This window comes from Cyprinus carpio, chromosome B7 (genome assembly GCF_018340385.1).
Source record: "Cyprinus carpio isolate SPL01 chromosome B7, ASM1834038v1, whole genome shotgun sequence".
NCBI lineage: Eukaryota > Metazoa > Chordata > Actinopteri > Cypriniformes > Cyprinidae > Cyprinus > Cyprinus carpio.
In genome coordinates, this window is record NC_056603.1 from 27,709,250 (window position 1) to 27,733,245 (window position 23,996).

Genomic DNA, 23,996 nt, shown 5'->3' on the forward strand with positions numbered 1-23,996 from the left:
TTTTTATTTTTTTATTGGTCTTATGAAGTATTCTAATTTGTTGAGCAGCATAAATTTGTTGAATGAATTGGTGGGTTTTTGTTATATGTGGGCCAAAATCATCACAATTGAAAGAACCAAAGACTTAAACTACTTCAGTCTGTGTGCATTGAATTTATTTAATACACAAGTTTCACAATTTGAGTTGAATTACTGAAATAAATGAACTTTTCCACGACATTCTAATTTATTGAAATGCACCTGTAATTTCTGAAGAATCATGTGACACTGAAGACTGGAGTATATTTAGAATGGAAAATTTAATTTAGCCATTTTGAGATAAATTGCATTAAATTACATAATTACAATTAAAATATAATAAAACAGAAAACACTAATTTTAAAATGAAATAACATTTTGTCAATATTATTATTATTATTATTATTATTATTATTATTATTATTATTAAAACAACTACTCTAAATAACACTTTTTCTTATTACTTTGAAAAAGTAAATCAAATAAATGCAGCTTTGGAGAATATAAGATACTTCTTTCCAAAATATAACCTGACCCCAAACTTTTGAACGGTAGTGTATTAAACATGTATATGTATTAAACATATGTATGTATGTATATAAACCAATACATTTATCGCATACCTTTAAAGACATAACCTGTTTTTTGAAGATTTATTATACTTATGAACATCATCAGGAAAATAAAATAACATAAAAAAATTATTGGTTTATTCAAACAATTTAAACAACCAGATCAATGAAGAAACTCCAGATTTAACAGATAAACCCAAGTCAAATATTACAAACAATTTAAATGACATTTTATCAGTCCATTTAATTAAATGTAGTCTAACCACTACTGACCCTTTTATTTGCTAGTAGATACTTATAAGGTTAAAGCCATTACCTCTGTGACAGTTGATGAACACTTTCTTTTGTCCAGCTATGTGGGCGTGGTCATTCTCGTCGCCGATGGTGATAGTGAGGGTGTTCGTGACGGTCTTCGGTGGACTGCCACTATCAATCATGATGACAGGTAGTAGAAACTCCTTCTGTCTCTCTCTGTCGAAGGCTCTCAGGGCGGTGATGGTGGCCGTGTCATTCCCATTATCCTGCAGGTGGAAGTCATTGCTGTAACGATACTCCAGGGGCACAGAGAAGGAAAAGGGTGAGCCGTTCTCTTCTGAATCTCGGTCTATGGCTCTCAATAACGTGGAGCTCTGGTTAAGTCGCACAACCTGGGGGCCCAAAACATTCTCCCACACTATTGGTGCATACGCAGCCTCAAACTCAGGGCCGTTGTCGTTGACATCCAGCAGAGCCATCTGGATAGTTGCAGTGCCAGTCAACCGTGGTGTGCCGTGGTCTGTCGCAAGTACAACCAAGTGATGCTGTGCGACCTTTTCCCGGTCCAGCTCACTAGCCAAAGTGACCAACCCTGACTGGTCCACAGAAAACAGATGGTATGGATCAGACTCCGGAGCAATGCTATAAGTGATCTCGCGATTCAACCCAGAGTCCAAATCACTGGCAGCCACACTTGCCATGCTGGTTCCTGGAGCGACATCTTCTCGTACGGCAGGAAGCTGTAGAAAGTGAGGAATGAAGACTGGCACGTGGTCGTTGCAGTCTTCGACCTCTAGCGTGCAGTGAAGCAAGCTGGAGTACTGCATATCCTCTACTTTGATGGTGAGGTTGAAGCGTTGCTCGCCCGGTCTTTCGTAATCCAGATGCTTCTTAAGACGAAGGGTCCCGCGCTGCTCCTGTCGATGGCTCACCATGTAAAACTTCTGTTCAGGATCACCGGCCACCACACTGAAGGTAAGCTGGCCATTCTCTCCAGCATCTGCATCCTCTGCAGCAAGCTCTATAATTGGTGTGTTGGGCTCACTGGTCTCAGGAATGCGTATGGAGCACGAGCGGTCCAGGAAACGCGGGACGTGGTCGTTGACGTCTGTCACGTGTATAGTGGCGGTGGCCGTTCCTATCATACCGCCACCATCTCGTGCTTCCACCACCAAGATATATGAGTCGGTCTGCTCCCTGTCTAGACCAGACATTGACACTGAAACCGTCCCAGTAGCGGGATTGATGCTGAACACATCTGCTCCGCTATTAGCACCATTAAGGGCGGCATTACCTACGATCCTATAGGCCAACACTGCATTTTGTCCGACAGCTGCATCATCCAGATCAGTGGCTGTCATCTCCATAACGGAAGTGCCAGGGGGAGAGTTCTCAGCCACGTCACCATTGCAACTGTCTGGGGCACAAGCAAAAAGAGGAGCGTTGTCATTTATGTCCCACACGTTGATTATGACATCGGTGAATCCTGTTAGTCCCTCGCCGCCCTCATCCGTGGCCAGGACCACAAAACGCCACACTGCCCGGACCTCGCGGTCTAATGTTCTCTGAGCATAAATCTTCCCTGTCACCTCGTCAATGATGAACTCACTCTCAGCACCTTGACCATGAAGAGAATATCTCAAAGCCTCCTGGTCAGCATCCTTATCTGGGTCAGATGCTGTTACCTGCAAAATCAAAGTAAATATATTAAAACTTCAGTCTGCAAACTCTAACATAAGATCTAACCATCTATCCATTCAAACAACCTTCTATTTGTTCATACACGCATCCATCCATCTATCAGTAAACCCATCCATCCGTCCATCCATTTCTACTGTTCTGCACTTTAGTGGTTATAAACATGCTAAGCTAGGAGTTGTGTTTCAAGGATAAATGCCAAACAACCCAGAATACTATGAAATAAAGAAAGAAAGAAAGAAAGAAAGAAAAAGAAAGAAAGAAAGAAAGAAAGAAAGAAAGAAAGAAAGAAAGAAAGAAAGAAAGAAAGAAAGAGAAAAAGCTTAAGGAAAAACTTTAAACTCCTTCTTGACTAAGAAAATTAAAAAGTTAGGAAATGAGTTTACCTCCAACAACTTTGGTATAAAAAGATTAAACATTCGGATTAAAAATGAGCCTCTAACATCTTTGGACAAATAAAGTGATGTCACTCGCTGCAAATTCAGACTTTTAATTATTAACTTAGTTGGTTTTTTTGGACTTTAATCATTACGTATGAACCTCTAGAGGCACGATCAAAATGCTGAATGCATTCAGAAGAACAAATCAATCACAGTTTTCACTATAATTACAAAACACAAAATACCCTGCCAAGTTAACATAAATGAGTGTTTGGGCAATTTCCAATGAATTGTTGTATTATTCATTTTCAAAAAGCCTATTAATGAAAGAAGAATGTGGTAATAACACATCCATGTACTGTTTTTGTTACATTTAAAGGAGTTCCTAACATTTTATTTCTATCTTTTTTTTTTTTAAGAAACAGGAGCCACAAAAAAGTTGCTGTTTTAAAATGACAAACATGTGATCTGAAAATTGAACAGAGCTGATATGTACAATACAGAGAATCTAAAGGCAGTACCTGCAACACAAAGACAGGAGAACCGTCCAGTTCCTCTGTCACGCTGCCATAGTACTCATTCACAGAGAACACAGGTGCCTCGTCGTTTTTATTCACAATGGTGACTATTACAGCAGCGTAATCTTCCCACTTCCCATCAGACGCCAAAACGTGCAACTTATAGAGCTTGTTCAGTTCGTAATCCAGCGGCTGGGCTATGAAGATGGTTCCCACCTCAGGCTCCATGTCAAAAATACCTCCCACATTGCCTGATGTAATCTGGTAGCGCAACTTGGCGTTAGCACCTGAAGAATAAGAGGAGTTAATGAAAACAAAGAAAACTTCCTCCTCCAGCCTGATTTCTTAAGAGGAACAAAGAGGAAAGAATAGACCTACACTGACATTGATGTAAAGGTGATTGAACAAAGGGTTAAAAGTCAGAAACTTTTAAAAGTGGAAAAATGGTTAGCAGTTAAAATGTATCTATTTAAAATAAGATAACAAGCCTTTTGGCGCAGGTGAACAATAAACTGCTTCAATGGCCTTTAGAGGTTATAGTCAAGAGTAGCCTTGGAAACTCGCCACCATGGAAACATAGACTAATAAACTTCAAATTAGGTGGAGATATGTCTGCATGAAAAAAAATCTTTTATTTTTCCAAACATTCTTTAACAATATTCTGTGAAAAACATTCATTCATTTCAAATTGTTCCTGCAATAAAACTTGTACTTTTGCATAGCTCTTGTTAGACATTCAATCAAAAGTCCATTCACCTCAAGTTCAAACTCAAAAGAAAAATGCAGTGCTCAATACTCATGTAGCTTAAACCTTTTTATTCTGTCAATGCCACCAACCCACCCCCATTCTGTGCTTTTGTGCATGTAACTCAAGATTTATTTATTTATTTTGTTCTGAATTAAATCACTGACAGATTAGTTTGATTAAGCAGAAGAAAGGTAAAAGAGTGGATTCAATTAAAATCTCTTTGACTACCTTCTGCAAAACACAAAAGTTGAGATCTAAGTCGTGGCCTAATGGTCAGATAGTTTGACTCCTAACCCTAAGGTTGTGGGTTCGAGTCTCGGGCTGGCATGACTGAGGTGCCCTTGAGCAAGGCACCGAACCCCCAACTGCTCCCCGGGTGCCGCAGAATAAATGGCTGCCCACTGCTCCGGGTGTGTGTTCACAGTGTGTGTTCAATGCTGTGTGTGTGCACTTAGATGGGTTAAATGCAGAGCACAAATTCTGAGTATGGGTCACCATACTTGGCTGTATGTCACGTCACTTTTTTCCCTTTCCCTAAAAAACAAGGTTCAAAATATATTATCTTTTTATTTATTTATTTTTCAAAGAGGAATTAAAGTCATGTTGGTTTGGAATGAAATGAGCATGAGTAAATGATAATTTTCATTATATTACATATATTTAAAGAGGTGTTTTTTAATATTTGTACAAATGACTAACTCTTATATTTTATTCTTGCTGAACTTTGATGATCATTAAATTTCATATGAAGACAACAATAACAAATACAGTAATTATAATTAAAAGGTTCTTTTTGTGTTGGTTACTATTTTTGGCAAATTAAACAAACATGTCATGTGTAAAAGGAATTAACAGCATCAAATATGCTTAAGATATTTAAATAGATTTAATATATTTCATTAATAATGGTACCATTAGGTAAAATATAATATATATAAATATAACGCATATAATATATATAAGTAATGTGACAGATACATCTTAAATTAAATGTTTCTCAATATTGGTGGTATTCTGAGAATTTCATCTGGTACAGACATGAATACTCAAAATATTATTTTTAAAATCAATATTAACTCCACTGTTGTTCAGTCATAGTGCAAGCAGGATGTGACAGTTGGTTGGTGTGGTATTTGTCCCGCCCCTCCTCCACTGTGATTGGACAGCTAGATAAAAAGCTGACAATGATGAACTTTGCGTTCTACCCAAAGTTGAAAACTTTTTCAAATCTAGGCAGCCAGAAAAATGCACAGTGTAAAACAGACACTTAGCATCTCATCACGCTTCTACCTTTTTTAAAAATATACAAACACCCTAACAAACTCAAATAAAAAAATATGATCAATTTAGATCAAACATTCAATAACACAAAAAAAAATGCTTTGGTGAACATACGGCCTAACACACTTTGATAAACTGATTTTATGCTGTTAGATCAATTTGGCGGGCACATTTAATATGACAATAAACAATCTCACTAAGAAAAATGGATTTAGGTCAATATCACCTGTGCTGTGAATGTAGCCAACGAGAGCTGCAGCACACAGAAGACCAAAAACACACTTCAGTAGGCAAAAATACTTGTAACCTCACAACAGGGCAAACCACATAGCTTTATTGTTTGCGTGTTCTTTGAATCCATCCAGCCTGTGATATGTAGGGTGTCTATTGCTTGTGCTAACCGAATCTGTAGGTCAGAGTTCACCAAACCTCAATTTTGCGTACAGTGCAATGCGTACAGATGGAAGTGAATGGAGCACAAAGTCCAAACAAGCTTAAAAGAAAATGTGTGGATCCCCTGTTGGGTTCTGTTAATTAAACAGTGAAAGATGCAATGTATTTGTTGTGAGCGTATTATTTTATTAAATTCTTTATAACTCCTCTGCCATTATTTTTTATTTAGGACTCAAAGCTCATCTCTCTGAGGTCGGTAATAAATGCAAAGAGACTTCATATAAACAAATAACCCAGTTAAGCAAACCACGCAAAAACACTCTTGCTTAACAATCCTTCAGATCTGCTCGCAGTGTGTTTGGATATCCCTGCTGGTACGAGGTTAATGAATAGGGAACGACACATTAGGAGCCTTATCTCCACCATCTCGTGTTGCCTTGGGTACCTCAACAAAATTGCATTAGGGAATATTTGGCTTATTTGCGTTTTCTGGTAATGCACAGAATCAAGCACGGCTTCCTTATGAAAGCACAGATGTGCTATGATGGCTCTGCTCCAGTGGCTGCGCAGGTTAAGTCAGAGCTTCAGCGAAGGCTGAAATCTATTCATCAGGGTAAAGCTTCAGGCTTGGGGAATGTCCAGCTACTCCAGGCTGTATTATGATGAATGACTGATACAAGAATTCCCTTTATCTCCCCTGCATCAAATCCACACTGAGGATCACGTCGTGGATTCAACTGGACCACAGGGAATTATGCGCTTCAGTAGTGCATCTGTATACCCAGACAGGCTGGCTGATGAGTTATGTAGGCTATACTCTTCCAAGTGTGTTTCTGGAGTGTGTGTGATAAAACAAAAATATTATCCAAGGCTTTTGCATGGCAATGTATGAGACCGGTTATCTTGGGAGCAGCATTTGTTATGTTCTCAGGGTATATTGATGAGGAATCAACTGTTTCTGTCTTTCATTCATGAGCGGTACAGTTGTTATTGCGTGGAGCAGAAGAATATGAGAGCAATAGCCTGGAGACAAACTCAAACTCATGGGAACATGTTCTAACTGTGTTTCATTAATATCTCTGTGAGCTAGCCAAGCCCTGTGAGTGGTTTATGCACTTATATAGTCCAACTGCTGAAACACTGTAAATACTGAAAGAATATTTCCCTTTTTATTTGATATTCCACATTTTTCCATATTTTTAATCTTCTGAAGTCATATTTTTTAATAAAATGAAATGTATAATAAAGCATGCCTAGTTTTTCCTCGTCGTTAATGATATTGTTCTTTTTTTAAGGTCTTCATTAATTAATTATTCTACATTTCCCTTGCAATTTACAGAAAATGCATCAGGTGTTGAAGATCACACTTGAGCTGTGATGTCAGGTTCTCAAATCTACGAGCCTCATTTACACCCCGAGTCAACACTTCATATTTCCTACTTCCCTCTTACAAATGAGCGTATTGTTCTACCTATCATCCTCATCTTCACTTACCTTCATCTTCATCATTAGCACTGACAGTGAGGATGGTGGAGCCCACGTCAGCATTCTCATCCACGTCGACCTCATACACGGACTGCGCAAACACCGGCTTGTTATCATTCACGTCGCTGATGAAAATACGCACATACGCCGTATCTGACAAGAGTAGAAACACACAAGATTAGCAATCTTTGTTCAGACACTCTTATCTTTACTTCACTTTTCTTGTCTTTCTTACATTCAAGTGTTTGCCTCTATCTTTCCACACTTCTCTCTATCTCTCTCTCTCTCTCTCTCTCCTCCCTCCCATCTTTGTAAATATCTGACATTTCCAATTCCATCAAATTCATGTGTCTTCTGTTTGTCTCATTCATTTTCTGTCCATCTTCATCTCTCTATCTTCCTCTCATGTGTGTGGCTCTATGTTGTGTCTGAAGTCATCAGGTGATGTGAAGAACCCTGGGGGTTGTGTTTACACTGAGTGCAAGCAAGTGAAGTTTGTGTTGCTTGCCCCATTTAAATGAGCTCTACGTGATATAATTATCAGTAGACACATCAATTACAATCTGCTGCTGAAGATAAGAGCCATTATTAAAAGGAAAAGTTCACCCACAAATGAAAGACAAAGCGCAAATAGTGTTAGATGCTATTTGTAATTAGTGCAGATACCTGCACAACAGCTTTTTGTAGTACAATATAAAAAAGCTTGCAATAATAATAACAAATTCAGTGTATATATTGTATTTTTTTTTTTTATCATAAAAGGATAAATGGCTGCCATATTGGGACCTTGTTTTTATTCCTAAAGCCCAGCCCTACATCTTCAACCATACTGAACCTCCAATAAAGGCAAAGCCTATTAAATGCCCATAAAACACACATTAATTCCAATAATAAATACCACTTTATTTCCACTTTTGGAATATTTTATTCATTTTTATTTAAAAAATAAATGCGTCTCCGAGCTGATATGTAATTGGAAAAAGTAGAAGAATGGGATCAGAAAAAAGCAGGTTCAAACTCGGGTCGGCTGAGTCAAATCCTTCACTCACCCTCATGTTATTGTTGTTCCAAAACTTTATAACATTCTATCTACAGCGGAACATAAAAGAAGACATTTTAAAGAATTCTGATCATCAAAAGGGTTTAGTAACTACTGAATTCCACTGCATGGAGCGCCAAAAAAAAAACAAAAAACGTGACATTTCTCAATATATCTTTTATGTTCCACTGAAGATAACATACAGGTGTAAAATAACTGGAAAAATTTTGCCAGCACTTTATTTTAAGGATCAGTTCCCACCACTAACTAGCTGCTTATTAGCATGCATATAACTACCATATTGGCTGTTTATTAATACTTATAAAGCACATATTAATGCCTTATTCTGCATGACCATATTTTAGATCCCTTAACCCTACCCCATACCAAAACTTAACCTCAGTACTATTAATAAACAGCAAATTAGCAGTTTATTGAGGGAAATAGTCTTTGTTCTAAAATGGTTCCTTATTCTAAAGTGCTAGCGAAATTTCATTTTTAGATAAATAATCACTTTAAAGCAACAAATCCTATGGTGCTCTAAAGAAACACTGAAGAACTTAAACAAACAATCAAACACGTAGTGACCTTTTGAGAGCCTTCAGCTCAGTCAGGGCTGTGAGAGGCGGATAGACTTGTAGATAAAGTGTCTGATTCGAGTCTTGATCCCGCTCTCTTTCTGACGTGTTATGTTGTGTAAAAAGAGCACAGCATACGCTTAGCTGCCACCCTTTGACAGGTCGGCATGTTGTTCAGAGCTCTGCCATGAAGACACGGTCATGTTTTTCCCTCGCAAACGCAGAGGCACAACTCTGTTGTGTGATTTTCTCCTCAAACAGCACTTGTGTTTTGTTTCCTTGTCATACTGACATTTTTGACAACATCTTAGTGCAATTAGTGTTCACATGTTTCTGAGTAATTATGTGTGTGTACATGTGACTCTCTGCTAATCAACACTCTGTCTCCTGTGTGCTGGACCATATTTGACACTGCCGTGTTGTCGAATTGATCATCTAAATTTGTGTGTTTCATTACAGTTGTAAGTGTGCTGGAGTGCATGTCACCTCTGCTTGGAGTGCAAGGCAAACTGTGAGCAGACAGACAGCAGAGGAAGACAGAGAGTACTGGAGCAGACTCATTTCTCTCTCAGACTATCCCTGCTGCTCTCTGATATCTCCCCTTCTCCTCTGGCACCTTCATCAACATTTAAACCAGCAACTTTTTTGTCTAGTTTACTTCAAGTGTTAGAGGGTTATTTAGGCAAAAGAGACTGTTAATATTCCAAACAATGAATGAAAAATGTGTGTGAGACTCTGGCTAGCCCTGTGGTCTAACAAATCCAATCAAACTGTCACGCTGTCTATATTAAACATGGATTATGCAATGTAATATTTTAGGCAGCTAATGGAAATATTCCCCTGAACTTTAGATCCTCTTTAGCTTTGTATTGTGAGGTCCCAGAACCCCACTGGTTATGTTCAAACAGTCAGTGTTTGTGACTGACAGCTGTAATTACTAACTTATATGAATATTGTATAAATTCTTGTTTTATTGATAGCATCAATGACCATTGTGACAGTGACAAACACAAGCTTCAAATATGGTCTGCATGATTCCTGAATATTTAAGGGAGGCAGTCTGGTTATAAAATAGATATAAAGTGGAAGTCGTAATTGAACTGTGTGTGAATGAAATGGTATTTAGCAGTCTAAAACTGACTGCAAGTGTGATGTTGCTTTAATACAACACTTCAATAAAGTTGATATTGATTAACTTTCTTTCCAGACACAATTGTCAGTAGTGGAAACAGTGCTGTTTTTTCATATCAGAACTTGTGCTAATATTTAGGGGGAAAAACAGCTTACATTTGTATTGCTTAACTATGTCATATATTACAAATATGAAGACAAGAACTCATACAGGGGCATTTTCTGCTACCATCTCAAATTTTAGAGGCATTTTAACACAAACAGAAAATGCATGGTTTAGTTTCAAACATGACAAGTGAAATGTTACAATTCACCCCACAGTCCAGGTTCCACATTGCGCAACAAGAATTACCAAAAAAAAAAAAAAAAATTCAAAGCTTTTAAATTCGACACTGATATTTCAACATAACTGGTGTGTTTGATTTACATTAGCATCATCATAATAAAACCGACACAACAAAAACATGCACATCTGACGGCGGCGGTAGCAATACAACAGCGAGAATAAAAGTTATGCCTTTAATGGAGGTGTGCTAGAATGAACCTTATTAAAATCTCCCCAAAAAGTCACAAATACTATGGGGAGTGTTTAATTAAACGAGGCGTTTTAGGGGGGCGTGGACCAGTCTTAACTTTTATAAAGAATATCTCTTTTGGTTTGAGACTTTAGTCTTTGCAACTTTAGGGATCTCATCTATACACAAACAGCTTGTAACACTCCAAAGAGAAAGGAAAACTTGAAATTGCATCATAGGACCCCTTTAAATCATCATCGAATGCTTGTAATAACTTCTGATTGAGTGGATTTTTATTCTATAATCGGCAGACATGCACTCTTTGTATGTTTTATAATGGATTGAACACAACACCTGCTTCTCATTTGTCATAAACATATTTACTGTTATAAAAATATCACAAGCTGCATAAAACTCATACAGAAAATATATTGCCATAATCATATGTCTATTTGCTTTCGTATTTCATGTATAGAAAAACTTTTCTCTAATTTTTTCATATATAATGGCAGGAGATATTATCCCATGATCGACAGATCTAGATTGACTCTCTGCAAGTTAAAGAAAATGTCAGTGGAAAATTAACAGAAATTATAATCTGTATAAAGAACATATGAGAATAAATCTGTTCTCAGATACCTATGATAACAAGAGCTCAGCATCCACTCTCTTCCTGGATACTCTTTATTCAGTGTTCAGCTGCTCCGGGCACGGGGGTAAAAAATCGACATACAGGACAAAAAAAATCTTCGCTTTTTTCGCGCCTGGTGTGAATAGAGCAATATCTATTTATATATAGAGGGATCTATTGTTTAAGTTCAAAAGTGTCATCGCGCCAAACATTCGTGCTAAATTTTCACATTCAGTGTACTCTGCTTTTTATATAAGGTGTCACATTAGGCTCACTGTACCTGAGTTGGGCTGTCCGTGCTTCCCTGGCCTGGCTGATTCCCAGCCATCTACCGACTTCACTTCCAAAAGGTAGGATCCCTTGGTCTCTCGATCAAACACAGCCTCTGTGTATATGGTGCCCAGCTCAGGATCAATGCGAAAGTACTGATAGTCTCCACTACGGTCATTCAGTAGAGAGTATGAGATCTGAGACACAATAAAAAATAAATTGTCAAAAAGAAATAACATACAGAGGAGAAATAGTGACAAACCTGTCACAGAACATTTAACAGGGTTGTGGAAAAACGCATTAACAATTTATACTGGTCTTCCTGTGTGTATATGTGTGCTAAAGAATGCTCCACCTCATCTAATCACATGTAATTAAACAATCCAGCCTTCTCTTCATAATTTATTCACCCAGCGCTCTGACCTGAAGCTGAGACCTCCTGTTGCGTGTTCTGCCAGTAATGCCTGTAACGCACATTGGCAATTTCCCAGCATGTAAAGCAGAAATCAAGGCCATTCAAGTTAAGAATAATGAAGCTAATCTAGATAGCCGAACTGCTGAATTGATGAAGAGGTGCCAACTGCTGTTTCAACAAACCCCAAACAACAATTATCAGACAAGCTGTTCTGAATGGCCACACTAAACCAGCATGGTGTGAGTATTAAATGATGCCCTGCCGGCCGCATTAGAGCAGAGAACACAAGTAAGGGGCTGAATTAAATGTAAACGGCTTAATAAAATGATTGCAGGGGTCAGGTTAATAAAACAAACCCCACCTGGCACAAAAGGGGCTGTGTGTGAGGGGGTATTGTAAGAGAAAAAATGATATTAGCATTCACACCCACAAATGATACTCATTATTGTTCCATTGCATAGAATTTGTAATTCAGATGACTGTTGAAAGGCCGCTCAACAGATAGAGTTGAGCACAGAGATTATTTAATCACAACCTTTGAAACCAGGGTCCACAGCATGGCTCCAGAATAATGATTTCACAAACATGTTCACTATCAGCTAATAGTACAACAGAAACATACTCAAATGTTTGGAGTCTGCAATTTGTTGTTGTTTTTTTTATTTTATTTATTTGTTTATTTTTTAATACATTTATTTAGCAAGGACACATCATTGATCAAGTGACCTTTATGATGTTGAAAATATATATATATATATATATATATATATATATATATATATATATATATATATATATTTTTTTTTTTTTTTTTTTTTTCAAATAAATGCTGTTCTTTTGAACTTTCAATTAATTGAAGGATCTTAGAAAATGTATCACAGTTTCCCCAAATATATTAAGTAGCTGAACTGCTAACTGTAAACTGTTTAACATTGATAGCAATAATAAATATTCCTTGAGCACCAAATAAAAGATTTCTGAACAATTATGCGACAAACTGGAATAATGGCAGCTGAAAATTCAGCTTTGTCATCACAGAAATTATATTTTAAAATATTTTAAAAATAAACTAAGTTACTTTACATGTTAATGATATTTCACAATATTATTTTTGTTCAAATAAATGCAGTCTTGTTATACATAAGAGACTTATTCAAAACCATAAATTAAATTAATTAAACCATTTAATTAAACCATTATTTAAATAATTAAAAATATAAGTGATATTTCTCTGAATGTGTGCAGTACATATTACATATTGATGTACAAACCCGATTCCAAAAAAGTTGGGACACTGTACAAATTGTGAATAAAAACAGAATGCAATGATGTGGAAGTTTCAAATTTCAATATTTTATTCAGAATACTACATAGATGACATATCAAATGTTTTCAAACTGAGAAAATGTATAATTTAAAGGGAAAAATAAGTTGATTTTAAATTTCATGGCATCAACACATCTCAAAAAAGTTGGGACAAGGCCATTTTTACCACTGTGTGGCATCCCCTCTTCTTTTTATAACAGTGTGCAAACGTCTGGGGACTGAGGAGACAAGTTGCTCAAGTTTAGGAATAGGAATGTTGTCCCATTCTTGTCTAATACATGCTTCTAGTTGCTCAACTGTCTTAGGTCTTCTTTGTCACATCTTCCTCTTTATGATGCGCCAAAATGTTTTCTATGGGTGAAAGATCTGGACTGCAGGCTGGCCATTTCAGTACCCGGATCCTTCTTCTACGCAGCCATGATGTTGTAATTGATGCAGTATGTGGTCTGGCATTGTCATGTTGGAAAATGCAAGGTCTTCCCTGAAAGAGACGATGTCTGGATGGGAGCATATGTTGTTCTAGAACTTGGATATACCTCTCAGCATTGATGGTGCCTTTCCAGATGTGTAAGCTGCCCATGCCACACACACTCATGCAACCCCATACCATCAGAGATGCAGGCTTCTGAACTGAGCGCTGATAACAGCTTGGGTTGTCCTTGTCCTCTTTAGTCCGGATGACATGCCGTCCCAGTTTTCCAAAAAGAACTTCAAATTTTGATTTGTCTGACCACAGAATAGTTTTCCACTTTGCCACAGTCCATTTTAAATGAGCCTTGGCCCAGAGAAAACACCTGCGCTTCTGGATCATGTTTAGATATGGCTTCTTTTTTGACCTATAGAGTTTAAACCGGCAATGGTGAATGGCACGGTGGATTGTGTTCACCGACAATATTTTCTGGAAGTATTCCTGAGCCCATGTTGTGATTTCCATTACAGTAGCATTCCTGTATGTGATGCAGTGCCGTCTAAGGGCCCGAAGATCACGGGCATCCAGTATGGTTTTCCATCCGGCCTTGACCCTTACGCACAGAGATTGTTCCAGATTCTGTGAATCTTTGGATGATATTATGCACTGTAGATGATGATAACTTCAAACTCCTTGCAATTTTTCTCTGAGAAACTCCTTTCTGATATTGATACACTATTTTTCGCCACAGCATTGGGGGAATTGGTGATCCTCTGCCCCATCTTGACTTCTGAGAGACACTGCCACTCTGAGAGGCTCTTTTTATACCCAATCATGTTGCCAATTGACCTAATAAGTTGCAAATTGGTCCTCCAGTTGTTCCTTATATGTACATTTAACTTTTCCGGCCTCTTATTGCTACCTTTGAATGTGTAGCTCTCATGAAATGAATGAAAATTTCAAAATGTCTCACTTTCAACATTTGATATGTTATCTACATTCTATTGTGAATAAAATATAAGTTTATGAGATTTGTAAATTATTCCATTCCTTTTTTACTCACAATTTGTACAGTTTCCCAACTTTTTTGGAATCGGGTTTGTACAAAACAATGAAATCTTAGAGCTATAGACATGTTTTCCTTCCCACTGAAATATAACACAAATAATGCCAAAAAAAAAAAAAAAATAGCCAGGGTTTTATAAGAATAAATAAGTGCGTTTTGGAGGTCATAGTGAGATACAGAATAAATATAATTCTATTCATCCTCATTTAAAGTGTGGTTGTATCACAGATGTTCTTTGAAGTTTACAGATCTTATTGCTTAACATAGTGTACTGCAGTGGTTCCCAACCTTTTTCCTTGGGGCCCCCCCTATGTACATATTTAACAATCCATGACCCCCCCCCCATATATATATATATATATATATATATAATATATATATATATATATATATATATTAGTGCTGGGAAAAAATTAATCGCATCCAAAATAAAAGTTTGTGTTTGCATAATATATATGTGTGTACTGTGTATAATTACTTTGTATATATAAATACACACATATGCATCTATATATTTAAATATTTTTATTTATTTATATATAAATTATTTATATTTATTTATATATAAATTATTTATTTATATATAAATTATGTAAAAAATGTATATACAGTATATACCATGCAAAAAAATTTAAATTAACACATTCATATGCGTGTATTTATATACATAATAATTCTACACAGTTCACACACATATATTGTGCAAACACAAACTTTTATTTTGGATGCAATTAATTTTTTTTCCCAGCACTAATATATATATATATATATATATATATATATATTTATATATATATATATATATATATATATATATATATATATATATATATATATATATATATATTATATATATATATAATATATATATATATATATATAAGGGGTGTAACGGTTCACAAAATTCACGGTTCGGTTCGATACGATACACTTGTGTCACGGTACGGTTCGGTACGTTTTTGATACAGCAAAAAGAAAGAAATGCCAGAGAAATTTCCTTGATTTCTTTTTTTTATATTAAAACTAACATAATAAAGTGTGATATTTTTTTACTTTGAGTAATTCTGGAGCTATAATTGATTCTTCTTATGAGCATATAAAACAAAACAGCTTCTTGGAAAAAATGAAATATTGTAGGCCTAGTAGTTATAAACCAAGGTTTTTTTTATTTCAGATTAACATTTGAGGGCAGCAATTGTATTCATAATGTCAAAATAAAACCGACGTAATGTTACTTGAAGGCATTATAGCCTACTATTCCTGCCAAACTTTCATGGGTTTTGCAGTTAGTGTTACTACAGTAAATCCATGGTGAATGTTTGCAGATCTGGACACTGGATAGTTCATTCGCGGCACAAATGTTTCTTCCTGGTTTCCACGCGCTGTTTGAATCCGTTAATAACGGAGAAATGTGAATGTTTCTCTCTAGATCTCGCAGCGATGTTATTACTTCTGTGGCAAATTCAAATGCTTTCTTTACTGGATCTCTTATTAGCGCTGTGTAGTAACCAGCGTCGCATGATCACGATCGGCTCGCGCTGCACTGGTCCAAAACTGATAAACGGTCCGTCAACCACACAATAACGAGCAGTTTCATTCCGCTTGCATTATGTTTGCCATTTGATGTTGGGCACTGTTGTGGTCGCGCCGGCGTCTCGAGCGCGCTTGCCACGCGCAACGCGCCTACATTTGAAATAACGAAATTGTAATTGAAATCGGCATTGTTAGCATATGATTTTTTAAAAACTTTGAAAAAATATTTTTATAAAAATTATTAGTAGAACATATTTTATGCATCTTTATTCACCTCAAAGCATATCCGCTCCCGCGCCCCCCCTGTGAACTCAGGGGGGCGCGGACCCCAGGTTGGGAACCAATGCTGTACTGCATGAGTACAGCATTTACAGATGGATGTCAACTGAGTGAATAGCTAGTTCATACCTTCCCATTCAGTCCCAGGTCAAGATCATTGGCTGATACTTGGAGAATTAGAGTCCCAATTTCCGCCCCTTCAGTCACAGATGCCTCGTATATGGAGGAGGTGAAGAATGGAACGTTGTCATTAACATCTGTCAACAGCAGACAGTCACAAATATTTTCAGAAGTTTTCGTTGGTTGTTGCTTAAAGAATATATATATATATATATATATATATATATATACATACACACACACACACACACACACATACATATACATACATATAAATATAAACAATAATATATTGAAGAGAACAATATTATATTGTAGAACACACACACACACACACAGAAAAATAAAATAAATAAAAAGAAAACATAGAATAGAAAATATATATATATATATATATGTTTGTGTGTGTATATTGGGCCCACTGCCATTCAGAGAAAATGAATAATGTGGCCTTGGTGCACAGATCACATATACTTACAGTTTTAACAAGGCATTATTGATGTGAATCAATATTTGTGCCTTGTTTCCAGCATTAAAGCATCAGTTTGACCTCTTTTTGTGGAGTTTCAGACACTTGACCATGAAAACAGAGAAACATCTTTGGTAGCTAAAGAAGTTAAAACTCTGGCTTTCCATCAGAAACAAATCTGACTTATCTTAACTCTGACATTATGTCTTATCTAAGTCTTATTACATTAGTGGATTCTGTGTGTTCAAGAGGAAATTAATACCAAGCCTACTCTTCTAAAATGTGCTGCTCTCAGCCCTAGAAGGGACATGAGGACATTGGAATTTAGAGTAAGATCTTTAATGGGTTCAATGATTCCAGACACTAATCACCATCTGATGTACTTTGATGTTTTAATTTTCGATCAGCCAAAGCCGTAAACCATGAATTAAACAGGAAGGCCAAATCCATTACGACCTCCTACCTCTAGCACTCCCTCATTTCACTCTGCCTCTTTCTCTCTCCCCCCCTCTCTTTTGAATGTGGCATTGGCTGTACTCTTAAATGGAGAAAGAAGCATGGTGTAAATAAGTCAAAAGCAACAGAACAGATGAATCATTTGTCTGTGGATTACGCTGAACGATAGTGTTTCTCATGAATATGTTACCCTTCAGTTCACAAAACCGATCCTGATCAGGTGCCAATGTCCTCCTACAACTCCAGATCTATTAACATACATATTTTAAGTACTGTAACTGTAGCTGGATCAGTATTATGGAGCAGTCATAACTGGAGAGCAAGGGATTCATCCATGAAGAGAGAGACAGATTAACACTGCAGGGCAAACTCTGTAAATTACAGGGGAAGTACAGAGACTTCCTGCGGTGGAAGAGACGAACACAGAGGAATGCTTAAGTAGAGGTGAACAGACAGGGTGGGATGAAATAAAAGCTATTAAAGAGTCGTGGCTATAGGACGCATTCTGCAATAATCAGAGTTTAAGAGCATGAATGGATTATAAAAAGAAATTAACAAGTGTAAGGACAAGGAACTGGAATTCAAACAAGAAACTGATTAAAAGCTGTCATTTTAAATGTGATTAAAGTGTAGATATTGGGACACTTTCTTGTAAATTGTTTTAATAAGAAATAAGAAAGTGTCTGCTAAAACTATAAATGTAAATGGTTTGTAAACAAGCACTACAGTGACTACATGCATAGATCTCTGTTCATTTGAATCAATTCAATCTAAATTCAAATTGTCTAGATGTAATATTTACATGCACACTAAGTTCGGCAATTTGGTGAAAACATCCATTTGCACATGCAAAGAGCTGCTTTTCAAGATAAAGCTACACTTTGCATCTCCGTATAATCCAAATTTTGTATTTATATAAATTCAGTTACATCAAAGCCATGTTGAGATGTTTCAGGCCCTTAATATCTTTCTGTAATATCTACCTCACGTCCTTTAAATTATTCCAACTTAGTTTCCAACTACATGAAAAGAGTTGTCCTTCACTGTACTGCCTGTGCATACAAGGTACTTTTAAATATGGGCTCATTCAAGGTTTACATGGAAGTAATTCGGTTTATATAAGATCTGCACCAATTATTTTTATTCAATTTAATTTAAAATTTTCATTCAATTTAAAGTTTACATGAAAGTTTGTCATTCTGGTTGAGCTACAGGATCAGTTGGAATATTAGTCTACATAAGAGACTGCACAGATAGGAATACACAGTCAATAATAAATGTAACATTTTTCTCTTGGCAATGTCTAAACCTGTTTTTGCTGTACCAGGCCACATAGATGTCCTTTACCTGTGATGTTTATGTGAACAGTAGTGAAGGCCGCCAGGGGAACAGGAGCCACGTTCTGAGCTCTAACCCTAAGCATGAAGTTGCGGGTGGTCTCATAGTCCAAGGGCTCTGCGACAAGTATAGAGGCAGAGCCATCTTCACGATTCGGGGTTAGGTAGAAACGAACAGGCATGTTGCTTTCTGGTACCAATCCATCCTCCAAGTTATAAGTCACCCTTGGGTCACCCAGCGGAGAAGTGGCCTTAATAGTCTGCCAGGAGGAAATAATAATAGTTATATATACACTACCATTCAAATGTTTGGGGTCAGTATGATTTTTATTTTATTGACAGAAATTAATACTTTTATACAGCATGGGATTGATCAGAAGTGACCAGTTTCCAAATGGAAATGTTTTGTTGACCACCAAATTGGCATATTAAAATTATATTACTATTAATGACTTAACTATAGTGCAATATTACTGTTTTTACTGTATTTTTGATCAAATAAATACAGCCTTGATAAGCATGAGATTTTTTTTATTCATTTATTTTTTGAAAAATCCTGCCAACCCCAACATTCACATTAGCTAGTTAAAGTACTATATAATACAGGTGCTTCTCAATAAATTAGAATGTTGTGGAAAAGTTCATTTATTTCAGTAATTCAACTCAAATTGTGAAACTCTTATATTAAATAAATTCATTGCACACAGACTGAAGTAGTTTAAGTCTTTGGTTCTTTTAATTGTGATGATTTTGGCTGTTGAATTACTGAAATGAACTTTTCCACAACATTTTAATTTATTGAGAAACACCTGTATATTATATATATATAAAAAAAACATCATTATTATTTTAAAAAATGAAAAGCAATGTTATAAGCAAGGCACATCTGAACACTGCAGGTTGATCAGGTTCAACATCAGAGACTTATTTTTCTGTCCTAGGAGAATTTAGTCACTGTCTTTAAATATAACAGCTGTGGATATCTGTTAATGGGGCAACTGTAAGGAGATCACCACAACAGATCAATTACTTCTATACCAACAAAAACACAAACAACGTTTAACACAAGATCAATTAGAAAGAGAAGAGCAAGCACTATTTCTGTGCAGTTCTCTATTTTTGTTTTTTATTTATTTTCCTTTTTTTCGCCCCTTGTTCCTCCTCGCCCTGTTTATTTATGCTGCTCTTCATGAAATGCTAATCTGCATTAATAATGGTCTTAATGGCAATAAATGTATTCCAGGAAATTCTGCAAATTAGTGCTTTCAGTGCATTTGTAACCAAATGAAAACGGGGAAAAAAGGAAATGTCCATAAATTATCCAGTGACTCAGCGATTGGCTGACTTCCTAAATAGTGAATGTAATGAAACAACGTCCTTAAAATGTGAAGCGAAGGATCAGATGATTCATGGCAGGGCTACAGAAATGCAGCTTGAAGTGGGGACTGGAATCTTACAGCATCTTACCATTAGTTTAAATGGACTGTGTATGTGTGTGGCTTTGTGTACTTGTGGATTTGTGACAGGCTGTGTGAAGACTCTGTGTGGTCGAGCAGAAAGCACAGACTGTCAGTTGTAACCGCCAGTACATGACAGTAAAGTCGACAGTGTCTGGGAACTCAAGCCCCTTAAGGAATACCCAGAACCTTATTGTGGGATTAAAACCTATCCACATCCATCATAGTGTTCCTTCAATGCACACATGAAAGACATGGTCATTAATGGAGTGCCTCACAGGTGTGCTTCAAAAGCCAAAGTAATAAATCACTTAGCGGAAGCTGTATGTTTGTTTTGCCTTTTGGTTTACGGTCCTTCATTCACAGTATATTTAGCACGAGTGAAATCGATATCTTTATGTAATGACTATCTGTGGACCACTGACAGTCACTGACAGTTTGTTATACTGTATGACTCTGATCTTGTCATTAAGTGCAGTTAGAAGCAGGCATAAATCTACATAATTTACATATTTGCAGAGATCTAGTAGTTTATAAGTGTTTAGTGTTATGTTAAGTGCATACCACAACTGGAGTGTCTCTGACAGTGTTTTCAGGTATGACGACCTCATATTTGTCCTTCTCCCACTGTGGAGGCTGGTTCTTCACATTGGTGATGGTGACTGCCAGCTCTACTGAACTGCTCCGATTCCCTCCATCTGTAGCGATGATCTGCCTGCTGATGTAGGTTCTCTGGAAACAATCAAACACAATTACTGAGCCGTCAAAAACAATTTAAGGCTGAAAATCGGAAAATGTACTAAGACAAAGGTTTTCAAACTGGAGCTCAGGGTGAAATATTTGAATTTGAATATATGTATATATATATATATATATATATATATATATATATATATATATATATATATATATATATATATATATATATATATATATATTAGGGCTGACAAATGATTAATCACGATTAATCACATCCAAAATAAAAGTTTTGTTTACATAATATATGTGTGTATACTGTGTATATTTATTATGTATATATAAATACACACACATGCATGTATATGTTTAAGAAGAATTATGTTATGTTTATATATTAAATATACTTATATATAATATAAAATATAAGAATATAAATATATAAATGTATATACATGTAAATATTTTCTAAATATATAATTTATGTGTGTGTATTTATATATACATAATAAATATACCCTGTACACATACATATATTATGTAAACAAAACTTTTATTTTGGATGTGATTAATCGTGATTAATCATTTGACAGCCCTAATATATATATATATATATATATATATATATATATATATATATATATATATATATATATATATATATATATATATATATATATATATAAGCTTTTACTAAATATTTGATAAATGTCATTAAATTTGGCATGTTAGCTCAAGTTGATACATATTTTTTAACAAAATTGACATTTAAAGAATTTGATAATACTAATGTTTCAAACAGTGTAGAGAGCAGTTAAGTTATTTTAATTTTTAGCAGAATACTAATAAATCTGCATACAAAACTGCATGCATAAACTGTTAAATATACAAGTTTACATTAAAAACACATGTATTACAAAAGCAGTCAGTTATGTCTGTGAAGGAACACAGCTGGAAAAGAAATTGTATGTTTATATCAGATCTGTGTGGCAGCAGCGTAATATACAGTAAAAAAAAAAAAAAAAAATAAAAAAAAAAAATTTCAATAAATCCACTGCTTACTTGTCTCCTCTGAGGCTGGGAGTCTAAATAGTGTTCTGTGCTTGTCTGTGCAGCCAAAGATAGAACAGTTAGCCTGCTTTGCCGTGGGTGGAAATTTGCAGATTAAGGGGTGGTATTATTATAATAAGATCCCCTTTCTACGATACGGGGGGGAGTGAAATCTGAGCGGCTAATTTTTTTTTTCAAAAGCTTGCAGAGAAATGCTTACCAAAAGAAAATTTACTCGGTTGTTCTTTTTCACATTTTCTGAGTTGGCAAATGCACTGGGGTACACGATTATTGCACATAAATATGGAAAAAGTCAGATTTTCATGTTAACAGTATTTCACCTTTAAAATAGCACACTTACTTTTTTTACAGTATTAAAGTGAAAATATGCAGCTGTCTCAGTTTTTTTAAGAGGCTGGTCCTCCGCAAAGAATATAATCATATTTGTGGGTTCTTGGCATCAAAAATACACCAAGGATGACCTTTTAAATGGATCTGTGTCAAGTGTATCAACACAACAGATAGATACATCACTGTACTCATTGTCATCTCACTGCAGATGCCTGTGCTTATCAGCAAAATCACCGATGCTGTCTGCGTTCACAGCATTCTGCTTCGTATAGCAAGCTGTCTGCATGTCGAATGATGCAAAATGACAGCTGAACAATTTTCACCCACCCTCTGTAATCGCTCAAAGAACATATACAAACGCTCAAGCCTCACCGTAAACACCAGTCGACACAAGACCTTGGTAGTCATAGCAACAGTTTTACAAAGGTCTCTTGTCAAAGGTGGTCTAATATCAGTGGCTTTCAAACCTAAACACCTACTCACAAACACCCCATCAATAATCACTATTAATGCTTAAACAAGTCTTTTGTACTTCTCTGTGAGGTTATTTCTGTCGTCAACTTCACAAAAACAAACAGAATCCGTAAAAGACCTTGTTACCACACAATCAATCATCTGAGCAGAGTGCTGTGAGAAACCGTTGTGGACCTGCAAAATCATTCACATCGCTGCATCTTAAAACTTAAAACTCACACAAAGTGCAATTTTGGATCTATTTCCACACACCTCGAACTCCTGCCCTTTATGAGGGTTTAATGATGAATCTATTGGAAACTATTCTTGAGAAAGTTCAAGTCTGAAACATGCTTTTTGACTGCATGTGGCGCCCACACATGCAGGTAAACTCAGTATTTCAACTATCAGGACTTCACTTGGCTGTTTGGAGCAGGACTGACCTGCGAGATTGGCTGGTTTACGTAGATCCAGCCAGTGAGTGGATTGACTCGCAGATACTCCGGCTGCTCGTCGGACATGGAGTAAGTGATGGCCGCGTTAGTGCTGTAATCATCATCATGTGCAGCCACTCGCAGAAAACTGGTCCCGATCATGGTGTCTTCGCGTAAGAAGTCTGTTAGAGGGAAGGCTCTGATTATTTAACATGCACTTGAAACACTCTCCTGCTGGTGCATAATTAGACGAAAAGCTTTGATAACTATCATATCCTCTGATCCTATCTTTAAAATTGTAAGTGCAAGATACTTTGAAAAAAATAAATTCATTTCTAAATCAGTTTGATTTATAGTTATGTGATGTAGAGTTAGGCATGTGTGAAGAAAATGACTTTCCCGTTAACCAGCTTTATCAGAAAGATCATGCTGTTTGACCAGCTGACAGAAGTTTGCAGTGATGGCTAAGTTGGTTAACTACATTACATTTAACTACACTGAACAGATTTAATTTAGATGATGCAGTGTTGGGAAGTTTACTTTGCAAATGTAATAGGTGACCGATTAAAAGTTACCTATTTAAAATGTAAGTAGTGTAGCTATTTCAAATACCTTATTAAAGTAATGTAACTG

The 23,996-nt window shown here is 36.2% G+C and overlaps 1 protein-coding gene across 2 annotated transcripts in view; it reads right to left on the bottom strand.

The window, feature by feature from the left end:
• The window catches only part of si:ch211-186j3.6 (neural-cadherin), a 244,695-nt gene that overhangs the window by 89,687 nt on the left and 131,012 nt on the right, over positions 1–23,996 (bottom strand). For both annotated transcript variants that reach the window (XM_042728157.1, XM_042728156.1), the window contains exons 11-18: positions 23,373–23,545; positions 20,944–21,111; positions 18,933–19,182; positions 16,670–16,797; positions 11,523–11,709; positions 7,358–7,501; positions 3,445–3,728; positions 907–2,530 (exon numbers count right to left, since the gene is read on the bottom strand). In XM_042728157.1, coding sequence (XP_042584091.1) covers positions 907–2,530; positions 3,445–3,728; positions 7,358–7,501; positions 11,523–11,709; positions 16,670–16,797; positions 18,933–19,182; positions 20,944–21,111; positions 23,373–23,545 — 2,958 coding nt within the window. The remainder of the gene's footprint in view (positions 1–906; positions 2,531–3,444; positions 3,729–7,357; positions 7,502–11,522; positions 11,710–16,669; positions 16,798–18,932; positions 19,183–20,943; positions 21,112–23,372; positions 23,546–23,996) is intronic.